Source organism: Hippoglossus stenolepis, chromosome 4 (genome assembly GCF_022539355.2).
Source record: "Hippoglossus stenolepis isolate QCI-W04-F060 chromosome 4, HSTE1.2, whole genome shotgun sequence".
NCBI classification, from domain to species: Eukaryota; Metazoa; Chordata; class Actinopteri; order Pleuronectiformes; family Pleuronectidae; genus Hippoglossus; species Hippoglossus stenolepis.
The window spans coordinates 5202093-5222847 of NC_061486.1; the positions used below are offsets into that span (position 1 = coordinate 5202093).

The following is a 20755-nucleotide window of genomic DNA, read 5'->3' on the forward strand; positions in this document are numbered from 1 at the left end:
TTTATTAAAAATATTCATATTAACTCTGTATAAAAGTCTAATGAGATTTAAGAAGAGAAAACATTAAAAAAAGCAGCCACTTTGATTGAAAGACAGGAGGAAAGAGAGACTGAAACAAAGCAGCTTCTGTCCTCAGCTCGTTGTTTGTTTGTGTCCCGGTGTTCTCAGCTACCCTGGACTATACTGGCCTCTTGTGGCCGTTTGTGGGTATTACAATCACAAACAGGCAGCAGTGCATCATGCATTTACACTTCACCAAAATAAATGGTTATAATAATAATAATAATAACAATAATTATTATTATTATTATGATTACTTTTATGATTATACACTTTTATGATTATACACTTTTATTCCCATAAGAGAGCAACTGTCAAATCATTGTGAGATGAATATAGAACATGAACATATTCAAAACAAATCTATTAATCAAATGTTATTTTAACTAAACTATGATTTAAATTAAAGATACATCCAGTTCCATGAAAAAAATGGACGTTTGCTTATAATTTTTCTCAGCTGGTGTCAACAGTCACCAGATATATAACCACTTTATATAACATTTTAGACGTAGCATCTTAATTGTACCTGTAATTATCGTGTTTTATTTTGGTTTTAACACGAACTGTTTCCTGTCTCATCTCAACTTTCCCTGTTTAACTTGAAGCAGCTATACCTGTGCGCTCCGGTGCGCGCGGCAGCAGGAGCCACTCGTTGCGCACACCCCTCTGACTTTAAACTACAGCTGCTGAGAAGTTCCAGCTCCAGACCAGTTGAATTAAAAACTGGCTCTGACAAAGTCCTTTGCTCCTGGAAAAGACAAAACTTGAATTAGTTTCCGTCTGCGAAGTTACCTGGTGTGGAAACCTGCCAGGGTGTCTGCCATTTTAACAATTTACGCTCTTATGCCATCATGAATCCACGTGCTGTGCCACAGTAAGTTGTTCTTTACGCGAGAGGAGAACAGAGATTGGAGCAAAGCAGGTGAAGAAGAACACAGGTGAGCATCAAATATATGTTTTACTGTCCTGTACACTTTCTTTCAACTTTGTTTAAATGGGTAATAAGTAGTTTAAAGTTGTCTCTTTGTATTTGTGTGTAAGGGGATGAAGAAGTGTTTATTAAATAGCCTCAATGTGTTTGGGGATATTTTCAGGTTCACTGCATCTTTGGAAACACGATGGCTCCACACCCTGTCACCCAGGTCATCATTGACTTCACTGCGGGAGTATTAGGTGAGTTAGACCATGAATTCTGACTAATTTCATCATAAATCATGATATTCTGCATAATTTCATTGAAGTTAGAATATCACACATGTGTATAATTAACTTGCTTTTTTATTCCCATTGTTGCTCAAACTACAGAAACAACTTTATTAATGGTTCCTCATTAAAAAGGCTTAATTGCTTAATTTCTTCATATTTAATATAATGATACATGTTATTGTAGTACTGAGACACTGTTTAGATCATGTATACTAAAGATTTTACCTTTTAATTATGTAATGATGGCCTGTAGTGACCTCCCTGTAACATTTAAGGGTAAGAGGAAAATTTAGATTTTGGCTTCGATCAGGGAGAAGACATGAGGTCAGCAGGAAGCCACATAAGTAGATTGAGATCTTTTTTATTATTGTAGAGCATTGTACAGTTAATGTGTTCATGTCCATCATGTAACAGACTGTGAGTGCAGTAAAGTTGTGGAAACTTATGTGCGTCTCCCTCATCTCCATCGTGACGTTTCCTCAGGTGGGACAGCATGCGTGTTCAGCGGTCAAGCATTTGACACCACCAAGGTGAAGATGCAGACGTTCCCCGCCATGTACCGCGGCTTCTTCCACTGCTTCAGCTCCACCTACAGACAGGTGGGGGTCCGGGGCCTCTACAAAGGCACGACCCCAGCCCTCATTGCCAACATCAGTGAGAACGGCGTGCTGTTCTTGAGTTACGGCCTCTGCCAGGACGCCATCCGCTTCGTGTTTGGTATCGACAAACGGAAGAAGCTCAGGTTTGACACTGATTTTATTAGATTTTATGATGATGAGCTGATGAATTATCAGTCAAACAAGAGATAAGAGCAGGCTCTGATTGGTTATCATTGCCGTGGTGAATTGGCGTTACAATGGGAAACAGGTCTGTCATTACTGTCAGCGGGTCTATGGGCGTCGTTGCAACATCCTACTGTTTATAGGTTAGTGTAGATGCAACCTGCCTGTGAAGAAAAACCTGGGAAACTAGAATGACACTCACTAGGGCACATACTTCCGAGGCAGGATAGTTTGCATTTCACTGTAAAACCAGGCAGACCAAAAATAAATCCTGCAATGTTAAGTACGGTGAGAAAAATAGTCCTTGACCTTAAACCAGATCTGCACCAAAATTTAATGGAATCTTTCCTGGAACGTGCTCCATCACGTGCAAATTAGTTCAGTACTTTTTGCGGACAAATAACAAACCAACATAGGGAAACATAACCTCCTCTGCAAGGGTAAATGACTCAAGTGAATTCTGAAAAGACAAATTACCATTTAAAAAAAAAGTAGATGTTGTTCTCATTCCAATTTAACTGTCTGGTGTATAAGAGTAAATGTTGGGAAAGATTTCAGTGAATTAATGGAACCGAAAGTAGAAAAGTACGTCTCTGAAATCATACTGTGGAGGAGTCACGTTGCCAGGTCATGAGGAAACAAAGTAAAAGAGACAATAGAAGAAAATGTCGTCATCCGTACAATCTGATGTGAGGTGAACAATAAAAATGTGTTTCTAATGGGATTTCTTTTGGCGGAGAAAATACACAAACATTTTACTTAAAAGTAAAAGTACAAATAAACAGACAAAAAAATGCCACATGACTTTTCTACTTGAGTAAAAGCAACTACTTATTTAAAGTACTAAAAGTAAAAGTATTTGTCGCGTGTAGCTTGTGCACAGGTCAACTACTTCGTTGTGGCTGAGGCTCAGCCTAAACTGCTTTGATTCTTGACTTCACTGACTGAACTCCCCCTCGTTGCCCACCAGTGATCTACAGATGGCAGCTGCAGGGTCTTTATCCTCCATCTTCTCCTCCTTGGCACAGTGCCCCCCCGAGCTGGTCAAGTGTCGCCTGCAGGCCATGCACGAAATGGAGGCGTCTGGAAGGATCGCAGGCGGACAGAAGAGGTCGGCAGGTCAAACACACAGAGATTGAGCAGAACTTGTTCAGCTTCGGGTTGATTTGCTTTTTGACTGTGTCGTGGTTTGTGTGTGTGACTTCAGCACCGTGTGGACGGTAATGAAAACTGTCATGAGGAACAACGGCCCCCTGGGTTTCTACCAGGGACTGAGTTCCACCTACGTCAGGGAGATACCAGGTTACTTCTGTTTCTTCGGGGCGTATGAACTCTGTCGCTCTACGTTTGCGCGACACATGGGCACAGAGAAGGACGGAATCGGTATGGTTATAAGATTTTCCTTTTATATATCATGAGGCATTTTTTTCAGGTTACATTGTGAAAGACATTCTTGTGATCTGGTCCCATGCAGGAGTTCTTCCAATCATGTTCAGCGGTGGCTTTGCGGGAGCTTGTCTTTGGTTGGTGGTTTTTCCCATCGACTGCGTGAAGTCCAGGATCCAGGTGCACTCACTAGCTGGGAGGCAACAGGGCTTCAGGAAAACCTTCCTGGGTGTCGTACGCACCGAAGGTAAAATGGGATTATCAATTCTATTATTGAAATGTAACTTTACCCCTAAGTTTGGCTGAGGTGCCTCTCCCTGGACATTCTTTCATAATGCAGGGCTACCTACCACCCCCACCCCTCCTTTGATTAGAGGGTGTTAACGTTTTCATATGTGACGATATAGAGATGTCCCAAATTGTTGACTGTTTAAAGAAATTCTTGGTATAATGAGCCATGTTCAACCCGTAAATGTAGATTTTTTTATAAACCTGTGAAATTAAAACCATTATTAATGTATTTCATTAAAGAACAGACATATATTTAAGTTTACAGCTTAAAACCACATTTAAGTGCAGCATCTATTTAAATACACTTAGATATGTGTGGATCACATTTTAGCAGCTTCTCAAACGCCTCTGAAGTTTCTAAATCTAGAATCTATGTGATAACAGCTTTATATCACATGACCGTATAATCATGGGCGATGGACAGCACGTGTATAATTTGGCTCTTTGTAAACGACCGTGGTGCAGTCGAGAACAATGCTTTGGCTCTCTTCTCATGAATTAGCCTCCGGGGCAACGGCCATTATTTGTGGGGTTCCATTGTAGATATACAGGCCAAGACTCTGTCTTCCATTCGCCGTTCACAGTTAGAGTCTGATGAGTTTCCTTTATCACACAAGTCAAATCTTTAGGATACCCTTTAAGGGCCAGATGACATTTTAGTTCATCTCTATTAACAGATATCTGAATATGAATCCATCCAGATGAATTATAAAGCTGATGCATTTCTGTAAAATGTGTTCCACCTCCACATGGACCTTTCTCCTGCGGGGAACCAAAGCCTGTTCAAACGTGATTAGTCAAACTACAAATAGAAACCACAAGAAAATGCTTATTCACATGCAGAATCTGTTTATGGAGATTAGTCGTCTGCTAAACCTGTAGGTTCGGTGGTTCGATGCCCGGCTCCTCCAGTCTTCATAAAGTCCTCAGGCAAGATACTGAATCACTGAAGTTCCAGCTGTGTGTGATAGAAAAAGCAGTGTGTATATATCTATCTGCACGTTTGCATCTGTTTGGCACATTTACAGCCCCGTGCTGCACCACCTGCACCACCTGCTAGTATAATGATGACAGTGTATGTGTGTCTTTAAGTATATTAATTGTTCTGGGTTTGATGCCAAGTTAAAGAGTTACAGTAAACCTAAGGATGTAATGCAAATAATGAACAGGGGAAGAGCCGTAAAACTTCCCCCGAGAGGCGCAGTAAAAGAGCAGAAGTCTTTAAACTTTGCAGACGTGTAAACCGCTGCTGATTTGTCGACGCATCTTGGCACTAATTGGCCCGAGCTGTGGGAATGACTCATCTGTGGGGAACGACCTGTTTGACTCTCTCTTGTCCCCACAGGGTTCCTGGCTCTGTACTCGGGCCTGACTCCCACCATGATACGCACCTTCCCTGCCAACGGAGCCCTCTTCCTGGCTTATGAGTGGAGTCGCAGGTTTATGATGGAGACCGTGGGCGCCTGATGTTTCGTCCTTTATAGTAGTTTTTTAAAAGGACATTATCGTGTCTTTTTTAATGATGTAAAATGATGCATGTATTTGCGTTTTCAGTGGAGCTGTATCTGAAATAAAGTTTTAATCATTCACATCTCACCATAATTCTTTATATGGAGTATATCTGTGAACAAGTTACTGCATGATTGATGATGCCTCGAACAAACGTTGTGCAAGTCAAGTCATAAAAAGAGAGGAGAACAGCCGGTTCAACCTGGAGAACAGCCGGTTCAACCTGTCCCGGTAAACAGCCTCACTCTGCTTAATAAACCTCATTGTATAATTATATTTTATTTGCAGTGCAGATCCCAGTTGTTTCTGCTGCAGTAAAACCAACAAACTCATCTTTACTTTAGCAGGTTCTGAAGTTCCCTGTTCTAGAAAGGATCCTGTTCACACTAAAGTGAAGTGAAGTTTAGTGTTTAGTCTCACAGCAGAAACGAGGATAATTCTGCTAAAATGGACTGGATTTGTTTCATGAGATGCCAAAGTGTCACTAAGTTCTGCTCTGACTTTATCACTTCCCCAGATTGCATTGATATAATAGAGATTATATGCATGTAACGGCAGTGATCCTGATGCAAAGCTGCAGAGGCGTTGACGAGCATTCATTTTTTAGGAGCTTAGTTTCAAGTCTTTAAGTAGTTTATTCAAATCAGCATTTATTAAACCTCCCTGCTCCGTCCATCTCAAAACACTGTGAAATCTTCAACATAAGTAAACATAAGGTGCCTAAAGATAATGTTGTGATTTGGCGCTATTCAAATAAGTTATATAATGATTAATTTACTTAGAAAGTCTGAAGGGGATTCTGGTAAATAATATATATCAGAATAAAGCAAAGAGTAAAATGAAAAATGGAATTAAAACTTTCTGTTCCTGAGGCATTAAATCCTTAAAACAAGAAAAACATCTGGGTATTATTGGCCGTCTATTGGAGTTTGACATTAGCATGAACCACTTGTAAAGGTAAAATGAAAAAGAAAAGCAATGGGAAAGTAAATTGTCATTCTTTAATAACACGAATACTTAAAAAAAATAATTTGAAGGCGTTATTGTAATTAAGTACATCACATCATCGAATATAAAACCAATTGTGCCCAAAAGCCTGAGTACACACAGACTCATGAATTTAAAACAATTTCAGATTCCTCATTTTAAAACTCAAGTCTATTGCTGGAGCATTTTTAAAAAGGGAAGCGAGAATTCATGTGCCAATCATGATGTGAGCTTCCTGTCATGTGACCACGCATCAAGTCACAGTTGATTAAAGGGACCTTACTGAAAAATGATGGTTCTAATGCCTCTGTAGTATCAGGCTGTTTTACATGACTAATTACTGTATGTATTCATATTAATAGTCACATCTCATTTCTTTATATCATCCCTTCTTTCCATCTGTGTGTTTTGCCCTCATGCGTTTGTTTTTTTTACTTCCATACAATATATTTTTAATAAATCTTACAGTGACACCTTGTTTCCACATCTCTATACATTTTAAATGTATGGAAACTTACATGAGCGTGTGATGTAACACAGCTCCTGGTTCCCTCAGCACCTCTCGTGTTTCCCGACATGGAAGCCTCCCATTGTTTATTCATTAGCTGCCCTCAGCAGGTGTCAGACTCCTGGACGTGAGTGTAAGAGCATAATAAAGCACAAGAGCTGAACTGTGAGTGCTCCAATACAAGACACACATACGAGGCTGGTTATGGTCTCGTGTTACCCGATGGCACCCAATCAGATGAGTCCATGAGGCACACACAACGAGTGAGGGTGAGTTTATGTGTGTGTGTCTCCCGGGTAGAGACGGGTAAACAAGAGCAGCTCTGGCTCAGTCGCTCCATCACACTGACAACACACTCACTAATGATCTCAACAACGTCCAGCACGGCAGAGATGGTCACACAAGGCAAACTTCAGATCAACGCTGTGGAGGATATAGAAGGTAAGAACATCTTCTTATGAACTTTTTAAAAAGTGAATCTTACACTTGAGGGGGAACATGCTGAGGATGATAAACGTTGTTAACGGGCCCTGAGGTGAGCTGGAACTCCGGGAATGTCCAGTAATCACAAATATTACAGAATATTCTATATTGTAACATTATTATTATTATTATTATTATTATTATTATTATTATTATTATTATTATTATTATTATTATTATTATTATTATTATCAGCAAACATACAGAGCTACAAATACATGGTGTAAACAGGGATCATGAAAATACAAACAACTAAATAATTGAAACGAAAAAATAAATAAAATAAATATAGCATTTAATAAATATTTTATACTTATTAATGTTTGTATTGAGCGAATTGGCAATTTACAATACAATACAATAAATATTCTATAATTTATTTTTCAATTCCATATTGCCTTCAGGATTGACAGAGTTGTATTGTATTGTATTGCACATTGACAGCAGCTTCACCCACTGACTGTTTGGAGTCCTGGAACAAAACTGTTGCATTATTCATGACGCATTACAATGAATGGATTCCATTATTCCCCACATTGACAAATCCTATCCAAGAAAAAGCAAAACACACTTCCAGTAGTTTATGAACCTGATTCAGATTTATTATTATGTCACAAATGTGGATACCGAACATTTATTTTTTCTGGTTGTGAGCTCACTGAGGAGAAGTTTGACAAAGAGACAAGAAAATTCAACGTCTTTTTTGATCTATGTAACTGTGAATGTGAATGTAAAACAAGTATCATTGGATTTGAGTCTATAGACGTTTAGTTTTCTCTGTAGCTGATTTCTGAGGACGCTGTCAATAGTTCAGCATCTTTACGTAACACCACGTGACTCTGGTGACTGTGGAGCAGTGTGACTTCCCTCAGAGATTAATTAAACATGTGGATCCACCACCTCGCGTTGAATGTTTTGTGTCACCTTCAGTTAAAAGGTCCCGTCCCACTGGACCATATTACTGTTCCATTGTGTAACTCTGAAATAACTCTCATGTGTGGAAGATATGCAAAGTGCCGTGCGTCTCGTTACTCGAGGTTTTAACATGTTTTCTGTTCCCTCTGCAGATAAAAGCTCAGGGAGACTGGGATGTTTCGGTTGGTTGTTGGTCATCGTATCCATGCTCTTTGTAGCCGTCACCTTCCCGCTCACATTATTTATGTGTGTTAAGGTAAAGTATTCTCCTTGATGTATTAACTACAAATCCTTAAAGGTCCAGTGTGTTAGATTTAGGTGAAAGGAGCGGGTCCTCTCTACGGAGGCCGCCATGTTTCTTACAGAAGTCCAGACTGGACAAACTAAACAACTTTTGAGTTTGTATGACAACTGAAGATAGCCACAGGTTCTCCTCCTTTGGAAGGTCAGGGGTATTCAGCTGCAACATGCAACTTCACCACTAGATGTCACTAAATTCTACACACTGAACCTTTAATAATGTATAATGCCAATGATTCAATGAAACATGCACTGCAGCTGAACTCTGAGAGGAACCACAGTCACATTTAAACTACACTGAGTTGATTATCATATTACACAGGTCTAACATTTACAGTAACACATTTGCATTTAGTTCACTTATGTGGCTGATTTGCGCTGATTTGTTATTGTGGTGTGTGTGTTGATTGTGTGACTGGTTGTGTTTCTAACGACCAGATAGTGAAGGAGTATGAGCGAGCCGTCATTTTTAGACTCGGCCGGATCACAGACAGGAAACCTAAAGGGCCAGGTTCGTCATTTCATCTCTTACAAATCTGCATTTACACATCTACAATCTTTCTCAGGTTTTTTTTTGTAGTTGGAGACCATGGGCTTTACTTGCTTACTTTCTAGATGTGATAATGATTATGTTATTTGATCCCATCAAGCACTGAGCCAAACACAAAGAAAGTGTTTGTCCTGAGACATTTATTATTTCCTGATTCTGGGAAAGTGTGAACAACACTAATACCTGTGTTTCTCTCCAGGACTTTTCTTTGTTCTGCCCTGCACTGATAACTTTGTGAAAGTCGACCTGAGAACCGTGTCCTTTGACATCCCTCCACAAGAGGTAAGTTGGATTTTATTCAGCACGTCATATGTGTGAAAATGAATTTGTGTCTCTCACGTATCGTAGCTTGTCCACAGTTCCTGTCATTAATAAAAAAAGTCTGTCATTTTCCATTACAAGCATCATAACTGCTCTTCTGTTTTTCTCCTTGTTCAGATCTTGACCAAAGACTCAGTGACAGTGTCTGTGGACGGCGTTGTGTACTTCAGAATAAACTGTCCAATCTCATCTGTGGCCAATGTGTTCAACGCACACTCGTCCACACGCCTGCTCGCACAAACCACCCTGAGGAACGCGCTCGGCACCAAAAACCTCGCCGAGCTGTTGGCCGACAGAGAGGGCATCTCTCTCAGCATGCAGGTGAGGAGGAACTGTGAGGTCATTGTTTATAAAGAGCTGGAGGACAAGTGAGCATGTGAGAAATTTATGGTTTTTAAGGAAATAGTTTGGTCAAAATTTAGTTTTTTACTTTGTGGAGGCGACAAAACAGAAAATCATAACCCTGCATTCAAACAGGTTCAGTGAGTTGTGCTTGTGTATCTGTGCAAACACACTGCAGGAGGTTTTAAAGTCCAATATTTACCTGACCGGCCTCCGTACTTTCTATACAATTACTTGTTTGCCATTTGAACACGAGCAATTAGGAGAAGAAAGCGTTTTTTCGGGAAAGGGAAAAAAATATTTGGCAAATCCGCACAAAGACAAACTTTCTGTCGTTTGTCGTGAACACCTGAATAGATAAGAGACACTGAGCTCTGACTGTGCAGAAACGGGTCATTTAACAGCTGCGTTAGGTGTTTGTTCAGTCACTATAGCTGCAGGACAACACGCTGACACTGACGTATGATTCTCTTATAGTTAGGAGTAGTTATGGCAACCACGTTAGCAAATATTAGCCTCGTTACTCTATTCTTAACCAACTAAAGAATGTATGAGGCTCTATTCTTTCTCATTTTATAAATTTTTTGGGTCTAAACCAACTGACAAAATATTTGGATGTTTAATTTTTTGGTAACTGAGTCTATTTTTTGTTCCCGGTACCCTGGGTTTATCAGAGATTGTTTCCACAAACGCAGCACAAAAACCAGATCGAGCCTAATAAACGACTACAAGGCTCCGCAGAAACAACGGTTTCCTGACTGTATTATTTGTAATTTAATAAAACGTCCTCTGCAGGAATCTCTGGATGAAGCCACTGATCGGTGGGGGATTAAGGTGGAGCGAGTGGAGATCAAGGACGTGAAGTTGCCTCAGCAGCTGCAGAGGGCCATGGCTGCAGAGGCCGAGGCCACCCGGGAGGCCAGGGCGAAGGTGAAGAGGGGGCGACGCAAGATTTCAGTTTGATTTCCCTCCTTCGAATTGTGAAAAACTATCAAAGCAGAGAGTAGAACTGATGCCCGTGCGTCTGTGTTTCAGATCATCGCTGCAGAGGGAGAGATGAAGGCCTCCAGGGCCCTGAAGGAAGCCGCTCTGGTGATCTCCGAGGCTCCGTCCGCCCTCCAGCTGAGATACCTGCAGACGCTCAACTCCATTGCAGCAGAGAAGAACTCCACCATCATCTTCCCTCTGCCCATGGACATGATTCAGTGTTTCATGCCGAAGAAGTGATGAATGTCACTGCCAGCAAGTCCTATAAGAGCCGCATTACTTCTTATACTGTTATGATGTTATTAGAGTTCTTAAGAGAACACAGCTGAAGTCTGCACTTCATAATCGTTTCTTATAGATTTTCTTTTTTCTATTTTTACTAAGAAATAAAAGAGCTATGTATCATAATTATGTTTTATATCCACTACAAATCTCACTTTTGCACACTTGTTTTCTTATTGTGGTTTAATACTTAAATACAAAGTGCAACATATACAGTGTAGATGTTAGTGTCTCATCACTGACAACAATATTTTCACCAGCTAAGCTACAGGTGCAGTTCTGGAGGAGGACGAATAAATAAATAAATAAATAAATATATGAAATGCACAAGAAATGTACCAAAAAAAATAAAATCAGATGAAATGCACAACACCCTTATAAAGACATGCTTTCTTAAAAACTCATTCAGAGCGTTTCTGAAATACTGAATACAATCTTTACAACAGAAGTCCTGTAAACAATCAACAGAAGTACCGACATCCGCACGTACAGTACACAGGATGTAAACTGTAAACAAAAACCTCTTGTTTCAGTGCGGAACAAACATTCAGTAAATTAGCACAACGTCGTGTCCATGGGACACAGAGGCGAGCGGTGCAATCTGAGCACCTGACGGAGAGAAGCATCATTTCCACTTCCTGTCGCTACACAGAGAAACCCCCCAGCGACTTGTCCCGACAGCAAATACAACTCACCTACAGCCAAAGTCTTACCAGAGCAGATTTTCCTATTTTATATTATGCACGGGGATCTGATTATTAAATCATGTTAATATCATGTACAGCAATGCTTCTTCAAACTACTTTTATATTTGCTGACTTCACTGTTATATATATTCTTCCACATTCTGCAAAACAGACAGTGAACTGTGTGGTTATGTAAACATCAGCATGAAGGAAAACTAAAATAGTCCGATTACTGTAAAACAAATAAAGGTTATGGCAGTTGTCTCCCTTTTGATGATTCATATTTCTCAACACCTGAGATTCTCTACAATGAGACATGAGGTAACAGCTTGCAGCAAATTTAGGATTTTTTTTCATCCCTCGAAAGTAAATAGATGAAAATCGAGAGAAGAAACACGTCCGAGCCCGACTGATATTATCGGACGGCTGATAAAAGTTGTTAGCGTTTGTGTTTGTTGAAATAAAAACTTTATTTTACAGAATAAATTATGCGCATTTATGTTATATTTCACATCAGTACATTTGTTTATAGTCAATATTATTTTTTCAAGTTCAATATATTTGGTTGTATTTGTGTTTTGTTTTTACTTATTTATAATAAAGTTTTTGGTCAAACTGTTAAAATGTCAAGCCTCACTTACATTTCTTTGTCATTAGAGTTTGATAACAACATCATAGGAGTCATTGACAATTTTTCTTTTTAAATATATAAATATAGACCCATATATCGGTATTGGAAAAGGTTTACTTCCTAATATGGATATAGGACCCAAACATCCATATCGGTCGGGCTCTGATGTTTTTCACATCATATTTCTTCTCAAGGTTTTTCTGCAGAGAAAACACGAGTGAAACAGAAACCAAAAACGATACCGAGATAAGGAACATTCAAAGAAAGAACAAGAGAACATATCTCAAAGTGAATCAATGCAGCACGATGAACAGCTGTGGGAATCACACGTGTTCAGGTAAATACTGTTTGATGTCTGCACCGTACAAGGATGAATCTGAAGCCGTTACACATGATGGACGACTGTGTGAGTGATTCCGTCTTTGGCGATTTCTTATCCTGCGCTTTTGTTTTCACCCCTGTCCATTTATTTGTCTGTTTCTTAGAAGGATTACCGAAAAACTACAGAACAGATTTCCACAAAACTTGGTGGAAGGATGAGAAATGGGCCCAGAAAGAAGTTATTCGATTTTGGCTTGGAAAATAAATCTGCGTCGTGTTATTTTGATTTCCTTATCTTCTCCTCGCTGCTTCCTGTCATTGCATTACATCTTTGCGAGCGTACGTGTTTAATTGCATAAAGGGGCGGGGAAGTGAGATCCAATCTGAGCCGACTGTTTGACCTTGGTTTCATTTGACTTAATCCTGCTCCAGGTTACAAGAGGTAACTTGTTTCACCCGTTCTCTCGTCCGCTCCATTTCACACACCGTCAGTGATCCAAAAATAAAGTTCATTATAACCGGAAGACAGAACATGCTTTAAAAGAAATCAACACATGTACATTATTTTAAATAAATTAAAATCAATACCATAGCTAAAACATTTTGGCAGATCAATGGACGATGATGAGTTGTTATGTTGTCGTACATTTCAGGTCAGCGCTGACATCTGGTCGTTGAAGGAAAACATGGGACGGACGATTGAGGCTGGATGGCTTGAGAGTCAGTCATAATAGTCAGTCTAATCCTGATACATGAAAGCTTTGTCATGTCCCACAGAGGAATCCACACTTAGGTTTGTGATTTCCCTCAAAGTGTTGCCTGTGCCGCTGCTGGTGGAAAGAGACTGGACAGGAAAGGCGCTTCTTGTGTTCACTGTTCTGCACTTTCGACGTTTGCTTTGTGCCGTACATCCATCGTCCTGAGCGCTGGAGGAGAAGGTGGAGATTGCAGATGGAGGCCAAAACATGGAAATGAGGCACTGTGAGTCTGTTCCTGCTCTCTGACGATGATCAGGTCTTTCATCCGCCGCAGTATCGCAGCGCGTTCTGCTTGGTGGGAGATTTGTGTTGAATAGAAAAAGAAGAGGCAAGAGGCTTTGAGCTTTGATACAATTATTTAGTTCAAAAGTTAAAATTCCTTGGGTTTGTCTGTGGAAATGCATCACGAGGGTGAGAGGCCTCCTTTCCTTTACCCAGAGGAACATTCAGCAAAGAGTGTGAAGAGTGTCATTGATGGTAGGAGTGTGGGCGGCCAGGGGAGCCCGGTCCAGGGGAGGGTCGGTGGATGGGGGAGGAGCTGGGGGACATGCGAGGGCTCAGCTCTCCCGTCTGGAGACGCCACAGCAGCTCCTCGTTGTTGCGACTCAGCCGCTTCTTCTCGTTGCTCTCCTTCTCCACGTTGACCTGCAGGTTGGCGTTATCCTCAGAGAGTTGTCTGAGGAAGAAGAGCGATGTGGAAAAGTTACAGCGTAAATGCCAGGTAAGAAATTATAATCCCTAAATGTCCCAGAGATTTATTTTCCTTACTGCTGTATTTGCCTATAACTGCTCTTAATAGACAAACAATATAACTTTTGGTTCTTGACTTTAAGGCTAAACTCTACTGTACAAATATAAGTTATATACCCAGAACTAGAAATACTGTCCTACAATTGTATGCCTCCGCCAGCCAGTGCAGTTTCAGTCCACAAAAATTTGAAGAAATTCCCTAAAGGCAGACTTGTGATATCATGTTCAAGAGGCTAAATTCTTGAGTCCATGTGAATGTGTGCGACAGATGTAACGTAATTCCCTGCGGGTGTTGGTGACATATCACGTTCATAAGAACATGAGGTCACCATGACCTTAACCTTTGACCCCACAGTCAATATCAAATCAGTGTTTGTACCAAATTTGAAGAAATTCCCTTGAGGTGTTGAGATATTCAGTTTATTGGACGGACGGACAACCTGAAAACACAAAGGCCCTGGCCACTGGCTGTCTCTGGTGCAGAAGCATAAAAATCACAAGGTGACGTTGTAAAAAATGTTTTGCCGCCTCATCACTGAGGCTTTTGAACTGACCTGGACACAACCAGGTTCTTGTCTATTCGTTCCTTCAGGTCTTCGTTCTGCTGCTGCAACACCTGCACTCTCTCCTCCAGGTATACATTCTTTTCAGCCTGCTCAAAAACAAACGACGGAGGGTGCACAACATTAAATTCTTTAAATAAAAAGAGAAATAGTTATATTTGTCATTTTAACCGTCCATACCTTACGTGTATGGACTATAGCTATTGGAATTTGACCAACCAGACAAAAACAGAAATTTGAAGCCTACTATTATCTCCAGCTCTGTTATCTTCAGGTCCTGCTGATGAATTTGTTGATTCTTCATCTCCAGAACGTCTTTGAGACTCTTCAGGTCCTCCTCAATGTGTTTGTAAGGAGCCAAAGCGTCCTGACAAGAGAAGACAACAACAGTGAAGTTGACCGCCAGGCTTTAAAACGTCAAGAATAACATCACTTGTTCCTGTGAAGCATCACGGAGCCGTTACCACTATCTGCTCATCTGTGCTCTTGCGAAGAGCTTCCTCAAAGCGCTTGGCTCGGTCCCTGAGGCTGCGATTCTGAAACGTCAGCGTGTCCACCTGATCCTGTTGAACACACGATATGTTGCCGTCACCAAACTTAAAATGTGTCCTGTTAAAACAGATACTTTGTCAAAAGAGAGGTGTTGACCTGCAGCGATAGTCTGATCTTCTGAAAATCTTCATCCAGAGACTTCCTCTGCTGTTCATGGGCCATCTTCAGATCTAACAGAAGAAATGACATGTCATCACCTCTCTGAACCTGTGAGTCAGCAGCAGGACAACTGCAGGTTTTCAGTTTGCTTCTTACTCTTCACGGTCCTGGCATGCTCCTCCTGCAGAGTGGTCAGCGTGTCGTTGTGAGCCGTCTCCATCTCCACCAGGGACGCCTCGTGGTTCTCACTCATCTCCTCAATCTGGGTCAAGATGTAGATGTTTAAAGCAACACTTGCTAGTTTTTACAAATGCTATGACAACTCTGCTTCCGAGGTCGCCGGTTTCTTCTCTGTCAGATGGTCAAAAAATGCACGGGGAGGCTAAACCCACAACTCCTATTTACAACAGTGAGTTATGCATCCCACCTGAAGGGGGAACCCAGGTATAGAGAGCTTGAGGACACTGCACGTCCACCTACACCTGCAACCTACAGCCTGCTCCCCTTGGTACTAGCTGTCAATCACACGGTATCAACACGCCAACGCATACTGGGCATTTATGCGATTTTGAAAGGGACCATAATTTACAAAATGAACATCATGCTGTAATGAAAAAAGACGTAAAAACAACGATTGAAACCATAAAGAGGAGTAGAGTCATTTTAGACTACTATAGAATCAATGGAGTCGCCCTCTGCTGGTCAGAATACAGGCACTTCTGTATCTACTTCCCTTTCTATGATCATAACATGCACACACACACGAACCTGCTCTTGCTGTTGGATCCGTAGGTCGTCCAGCTCATCCCGCTGTAGGGCCTTCAGACTCCGGTCCTCGGCAATGTGCTGCGCCTTCAGCCGCTCCTCCAGCGCTCCCAGCTCCCTCTGCTGCTGAGCCCGCAATCCCTGCAGCTCAGCCTCGAAGCGACGCTCCAGTTCCTCCTTCTCCTGCTGCAGTTGCTCCCAGTGTGCGACACTGAAAGCTGGAAATTAGGGTCAAACACAAACCAAAAAAGAAGCAAAGACAATGCACCGAGTTAATTTACCAGTTGTCATATCTGTCCTTTAATTTGAATGATGTTGGATAGAAACACATTTCTGAATTTTGCAGGTGTCAGTTTGTTGTAAAATTCTAAATACAGCAAACTGAGCATCATTAGAACATGGTGTTTTTCTTTTCGACTACATCCAGCAGCAGAGCGGGTTCCCCGGGGGTCACTTATAGCAGTGTACTGTATAATACATAACAAGCTGTGAGCAGGGAGCGACTCACCGCCTTCCCTCCCCACTTACCCACTTCATCCCTGATTCTGGCAAGCTCCTGGGACAGTTCCCTCTCTTTCACAATGGCACGTTCACTCTGAAAGGCAAACACATAAAAACCGTGAGCACTTCTGGAGCGTGAGGATTTCTTACACTTACAGTACAGCAGTGAACCGTGTAAGTGGAGTTAATGTGAAGGTTGTGGCACGAATTCAAACTGACACAGGAATAGACGATAGGGTTGAAATTAATGATATGATACTTTTTATATATATATTTTTTCTATTGTTTGATGTTGATCAGTCAGTTAAAAATGTTGTGTACACAATCTAATGCAAATCTCTGCCCTTGTGAAGGTTAATGGATGAATTTAATCAAGGCTCCATGAAACATTAACTATGTATTAGTCGTGGTATCCATACAAATTGAGCTCCTCTCTCTCTTTCTGTGCATTGCCTCTTGTTATTGGTATCATGCATATTAATTAAGAATACATCTCCCTGAGTTTAAACCTAGAAACTGACATCGTGGTCACTGCAGATGAGAGGATTACAGACCAAAATGATGTTCCTGCTCCATTAACATTCATTTTATTTGCAGCTTCCTCCACCGAAATGTTGTTCCACCACATGCAGCACGTAAATACTGTTATATAAAGCAGCCTGATTATCTTGTCATGTCTTGTAGAAGCTAATTTACGACCTGTTTGAACTATAGCCTGTGTAATGAGCGTTAACCACTAACCAAACTGTCCCTCTCTCGAACCAGCACTTTCAATGCGCTATTCCAGCCGCCTCTGCTCCGAGATGCATTGACGTGTGATTGGCTGAGGCCACGACTCACTGATAAACAAGACAAATGAAACGCTGCCTGATAAATTGCTAACAAGACGCTGGACTAAAGGTCAGAGGTCACAGCTCTGGTCTCAGGACGATGTGTGGAGCTCACAGTGAATCAAAGAACAGACGTGGCAGCAACATAATTATAGAAAAAAACGTCCTGCGTCACATTTGACACCAGTGTATAATTTTAATGTGGATCGTAAAAGCCAAGGGTCTTAATGGCTCCGGGGGTGAAAGGCTCGACAGCAGCATAGAGGAGTCAACGACATCTTTACATCCACTTTGATGAGGTCTTCACACTGAGCTCGACGGAGTCTCCAGTATCCTCGTGATGTGACATCACTCACAGAGGGTGACTAAATGACTATTGATCACTCCTTCAAACACGCAGCAAGATGGCCACGCACGCTGTGACGAGATGATGAGGCGCAGATCACCAAGCAGCGTTTTTTGCGAGAAAGGGCGAAGGGAGGAGAGAGACAGACGGGAGCAGGTGAAATATGCATGAGACAGTGTGCAGTTACAGTATGTCTCGGCAGCGAGTGATGTCATCCTCTAAGAGGTTCTACTTGCTGCACGCAGTCGTCAGGGGAGAGACGCCGGTGACCTCATTAGGGATGAAGGAGGGTCAGCGGCTTGTTTTTTTCATTTCACTCCTCCTCACTCCTGAGCTCCGCCTCTGCTCCCACCCATCATCCCCCGACTCTGATCCCCGGGAGTCGTGTGTGAGTGTGACACGCATTCTGATTTCACTATTCAGCCATTTCCAACGACTGATCCCATCATTGATTTCACTGTTGATTATATTTGTTGTCTGAGTTGGCAGCATGAGAAAAGAAAACCTAATGATAACCAATTAACAAAGAAGTAAAAAAGCATATCTCAGTTCAATCAAGCTGCACCAAATTGCACACACATCAGTTTCCAAAGTATGCCTGATTGTTTTCATCAAGATCCTTTTATCATTCCCTGGAAAAAGAGACAAAATGTCCTGAGTCTGAATCCTGGATCTGTCCCCTGATCTGGATCTGCACCAAAATCTAATTGGTTCTTCCCTGGCCAAGTTTCAAGTAATCCATTCAAAGGTTTTTACATAATCTTGCAGTTAAACAAATAACCTCCTTGACGAGGATAATCCTCACGTTTAAGAGGCTGGAAGCAGCTAAATAACAAACAACCACTGGATTATAACATATTTATATTCATCTCTTTACATCTTCTGACTAATCGCTCCAGCGCTGCAGAATTTACATGCATCTTTACAGTACGGCTGCTCAAAAACTGTAATGACTTAATTAACTGCTCTTAAGTCTGCACCCACGCAAACAGTCCAGCTTCAGTGGGACCATAACATCCCTCCGATGTGCCGTCACTGGTTTTGTTTTCATCCTGAGGAGACTCCAGTGAACGCACAGGAAGCTGCAGCTGCACAGCACGAATGCTGCACAGGAAAATTGCACACGTGATTTCTGGTAGCTGAGAAATCCAGTTCCGTCGGGTAAACACGAGGACGAGAGTTTCTCCCCCCTACGATCCATCAAATGCAACCATGCGATCGATACAGAGAAAAGAGGACAGGAATACAGCAGCTTGTTATGTAATGTCCCTGCAAACTGTCAGAGGAAAGAAAGAGGGACAGTGCGACTGACAATCCGGCTTTGACTCAGCACAATCCGGCACACATTCATCCTCTGCACCGGCTCCAACATAACACATACATGAACACAGACAGTCAGCCCCCCCCTCCCCCTCCCCCTCGCCATGCCAACAAACACACATACTTAAAGGAATCCTCTGTGCCGCCTGCATAATATACTGCCTTTTACCGTTTGCTCCAGACAGCGCAGAGGGAGGAGATGGAGCCTACAGCAGCAATGGCCCATACTAGGCAAGGAGACAGCAGCATCCCTGAGCCGGCTGCTTGCACGGGGGAGGCAGGAGAGAAAATACAGAGCGAGAGAAAGAGAGAGGGGGGGAGGGAACCAGGCGAAAGGATGGAGAGGGGAGGAGAGAGGGGAAGACTGAAGCCTCACCTTGTTTCCTGGTTTGCGTTTATCCCTGCGAGAACAAAGACTGCCAGCCCAAGCCCAGCTCTGCCTGCCCACCCCTGAAACCCCCGCCCTGTATCATACTCACAGCCAGGGAGCACCACACACACACACACACACACACACACACACACACACACACACACACACACACACACACACACACACACACACACACACACACAGATACATGCATGTGAATGTGTGGTCTGTTGCATCTTTGAGAAAAAAAAACAAGAAGAGTGGAGCAGAAGAAGACGGGGGAGGGAGATTATCAATAAGTGGCCAATCATCAGCTCTGATACTGAGCTCAGGGAAAATAGCTGAATGCATCAGACGTTTCAGAACATATCAACCCCCACATACGCTTCATAGAAGATAACGTATCCTGGATGGATCTGACTGGAGGAATAACGTCCAAATTGCAGCGTTGGATGTTAAAGTTTCTTGCAAAAAATCTAGCTGCCCAAAATAACTCAATTAAAACAATTTAAATGTTCTCATGCAAAAGAAAACTACTTTTTTCTCTGTTTCTGTGAAAAGCTTCACGCACCAGACAGCGGGAAAAGATCTGACCGAAGGAATAACGCAGCAATGGATGTAAGGTTTCTTGGGGAAAATGTAGCTGCTCAATAGAACAATTAATATATAAAACTATCTATCTATCTATCTATCTGTCTATCTGTCTGTCTGTCTGTCTGTCTGTCTGTCTGTCTGTCTGTCTCTGTCTGTCTCTCTCTCTCTCTCTCTCTCTCTCTCTCTCTCTCTCTCTCTCTATCTATCTATCTATCTATCCATCCATCCATCCATCCATCCATCCATCCATCCATCCATCAGTCTCTCTCTCTCTCTCTCTCTCTCTCTCTCTCTCTCTCTCTCTCTCTCTCTCTCTCTCTCTATCTATCTATCTATCCATCCATCCATCCATCCATCCATCCATCCATCCATCCATCCATCCATCCATCTATCTATTATCTATCCACCCATCCATCTATCTATCCATCCATCTATCTATCTATCCATCCATCCATCCATCTATCTACAGCCAAAATATCATATCTTGGCCAATAATAAAATATTTAATTTAATCAAAAATAGACAAAACATTATAACAGAACAAATCTTTCAGGCTGGTTATCAGACTCAATGCTAATTTACTTAACAATCACGTAAATATTGCTACTTATTCAATAGAACTGATTAAAAACCAAATTAAAAGACAGATTTCAAGGTGGAGTCATATCCCAAAATAGATATAAGTGGCAGATGTATCTCAGATTCATGTATTTTAAGATCTTCCACCCATCAGACCTTAAGCGGATGTTCCATG

At 41.7% G+C, this 20755-nt stretch overlaps 3 protein-coding genes across 4 annotated transcripts; 2 read left to right on the top strand and 1 right to left on the bottom strand.

Annotated features, from left to right (window-relative positions):
* The first annotated feature begins 441 nt into the window (after window positions 1-441).
* Window positions 442-5282, top strand: slc25a15a (solute carrier family 25 member 15a). Of its 2 annotated transcripts, XM_035155251.2 has the most exons (7): window positions 442-1001; window positions 1158-1236; window positions 1753-2011; window positions 3022-3162; window positions 3259-3434; window positions 3526-3684; window positions 5074-5282. In XM_035155251.2, the coding sequence occupies exons 2-7, from the start codon at window positions 1182-1184 to the stop codon at window positions 5193-5195; spliced, it is 912 nt and encodes a 303-aa protein (XP_035011142.1). In that variant the 5' UTR covers window positions 442-1001; window positions 1158-1181; the 3' UTR covers window positions 5196-5282. The 2 variants fall into 2 exon arrangements, with proteins under 2 accessions (XP_035011142.1, XP_047195517.1); XM_047339561.1 differs by having other exon boundaries at window positions 442-1236.
* A 1582-nt stretch (window positions 5283-6864) lies between these two features.
* On the top strand, window positions 6865-11038 carry stoml3a (stomatin (EPB72)-like 3a). Its single transcript, XM_035155250.2, has 7 exons — window positions 6865-7173; window positions 8283-8386; window positions 8869-8941; window positions 9180-9262; window positions 9419-9622; window positions 10439-10573; window positions 10679-11038. The coding sequence occupies exons 1-7, from the start codon at window positions 6978-6980 to the stop codon at window positions 10868-10870; spliced, it is 987 nt and encodes a 328-aa protein (XP_035011141.1). The 5' UTR covers window positions 6865-6977; the 3' UTR covers window positions 10871-11038.
* A 42-nt stretch (window positions 11039-11080) lies between these two features.
* LOC118106579 (microtubule-associated tumor suppressor candidate 2-like) lies at window positions 11081-19356 on the bottom strand. The gene is made up of 9 exons (XM_035155249.2): window positions 19204-19356; window positions 16566-16632; window positions 16041-16255; window positions 15429-15534; window positions 15270-15343; window positions 15086-15184; window positions 14869-14988; window positions 14613-14710; window positions 11081-13984 (listed from the first exon to the last, which is right to left on the bottom strand). Exons 1-9 carry the CDS (start codon window positions 19258-19260, stop codon window positions 13777-13779), a joined length of 1044 nt encoding a protein of 347 aa, XP_035011140.1. The 5' UTR covers window positions 19261-19356; the 3' UTR covers window positions 11081-13776.
* Between the last annotated feature and the right edge of the window lie 1399 nt (window positions 19357-20755).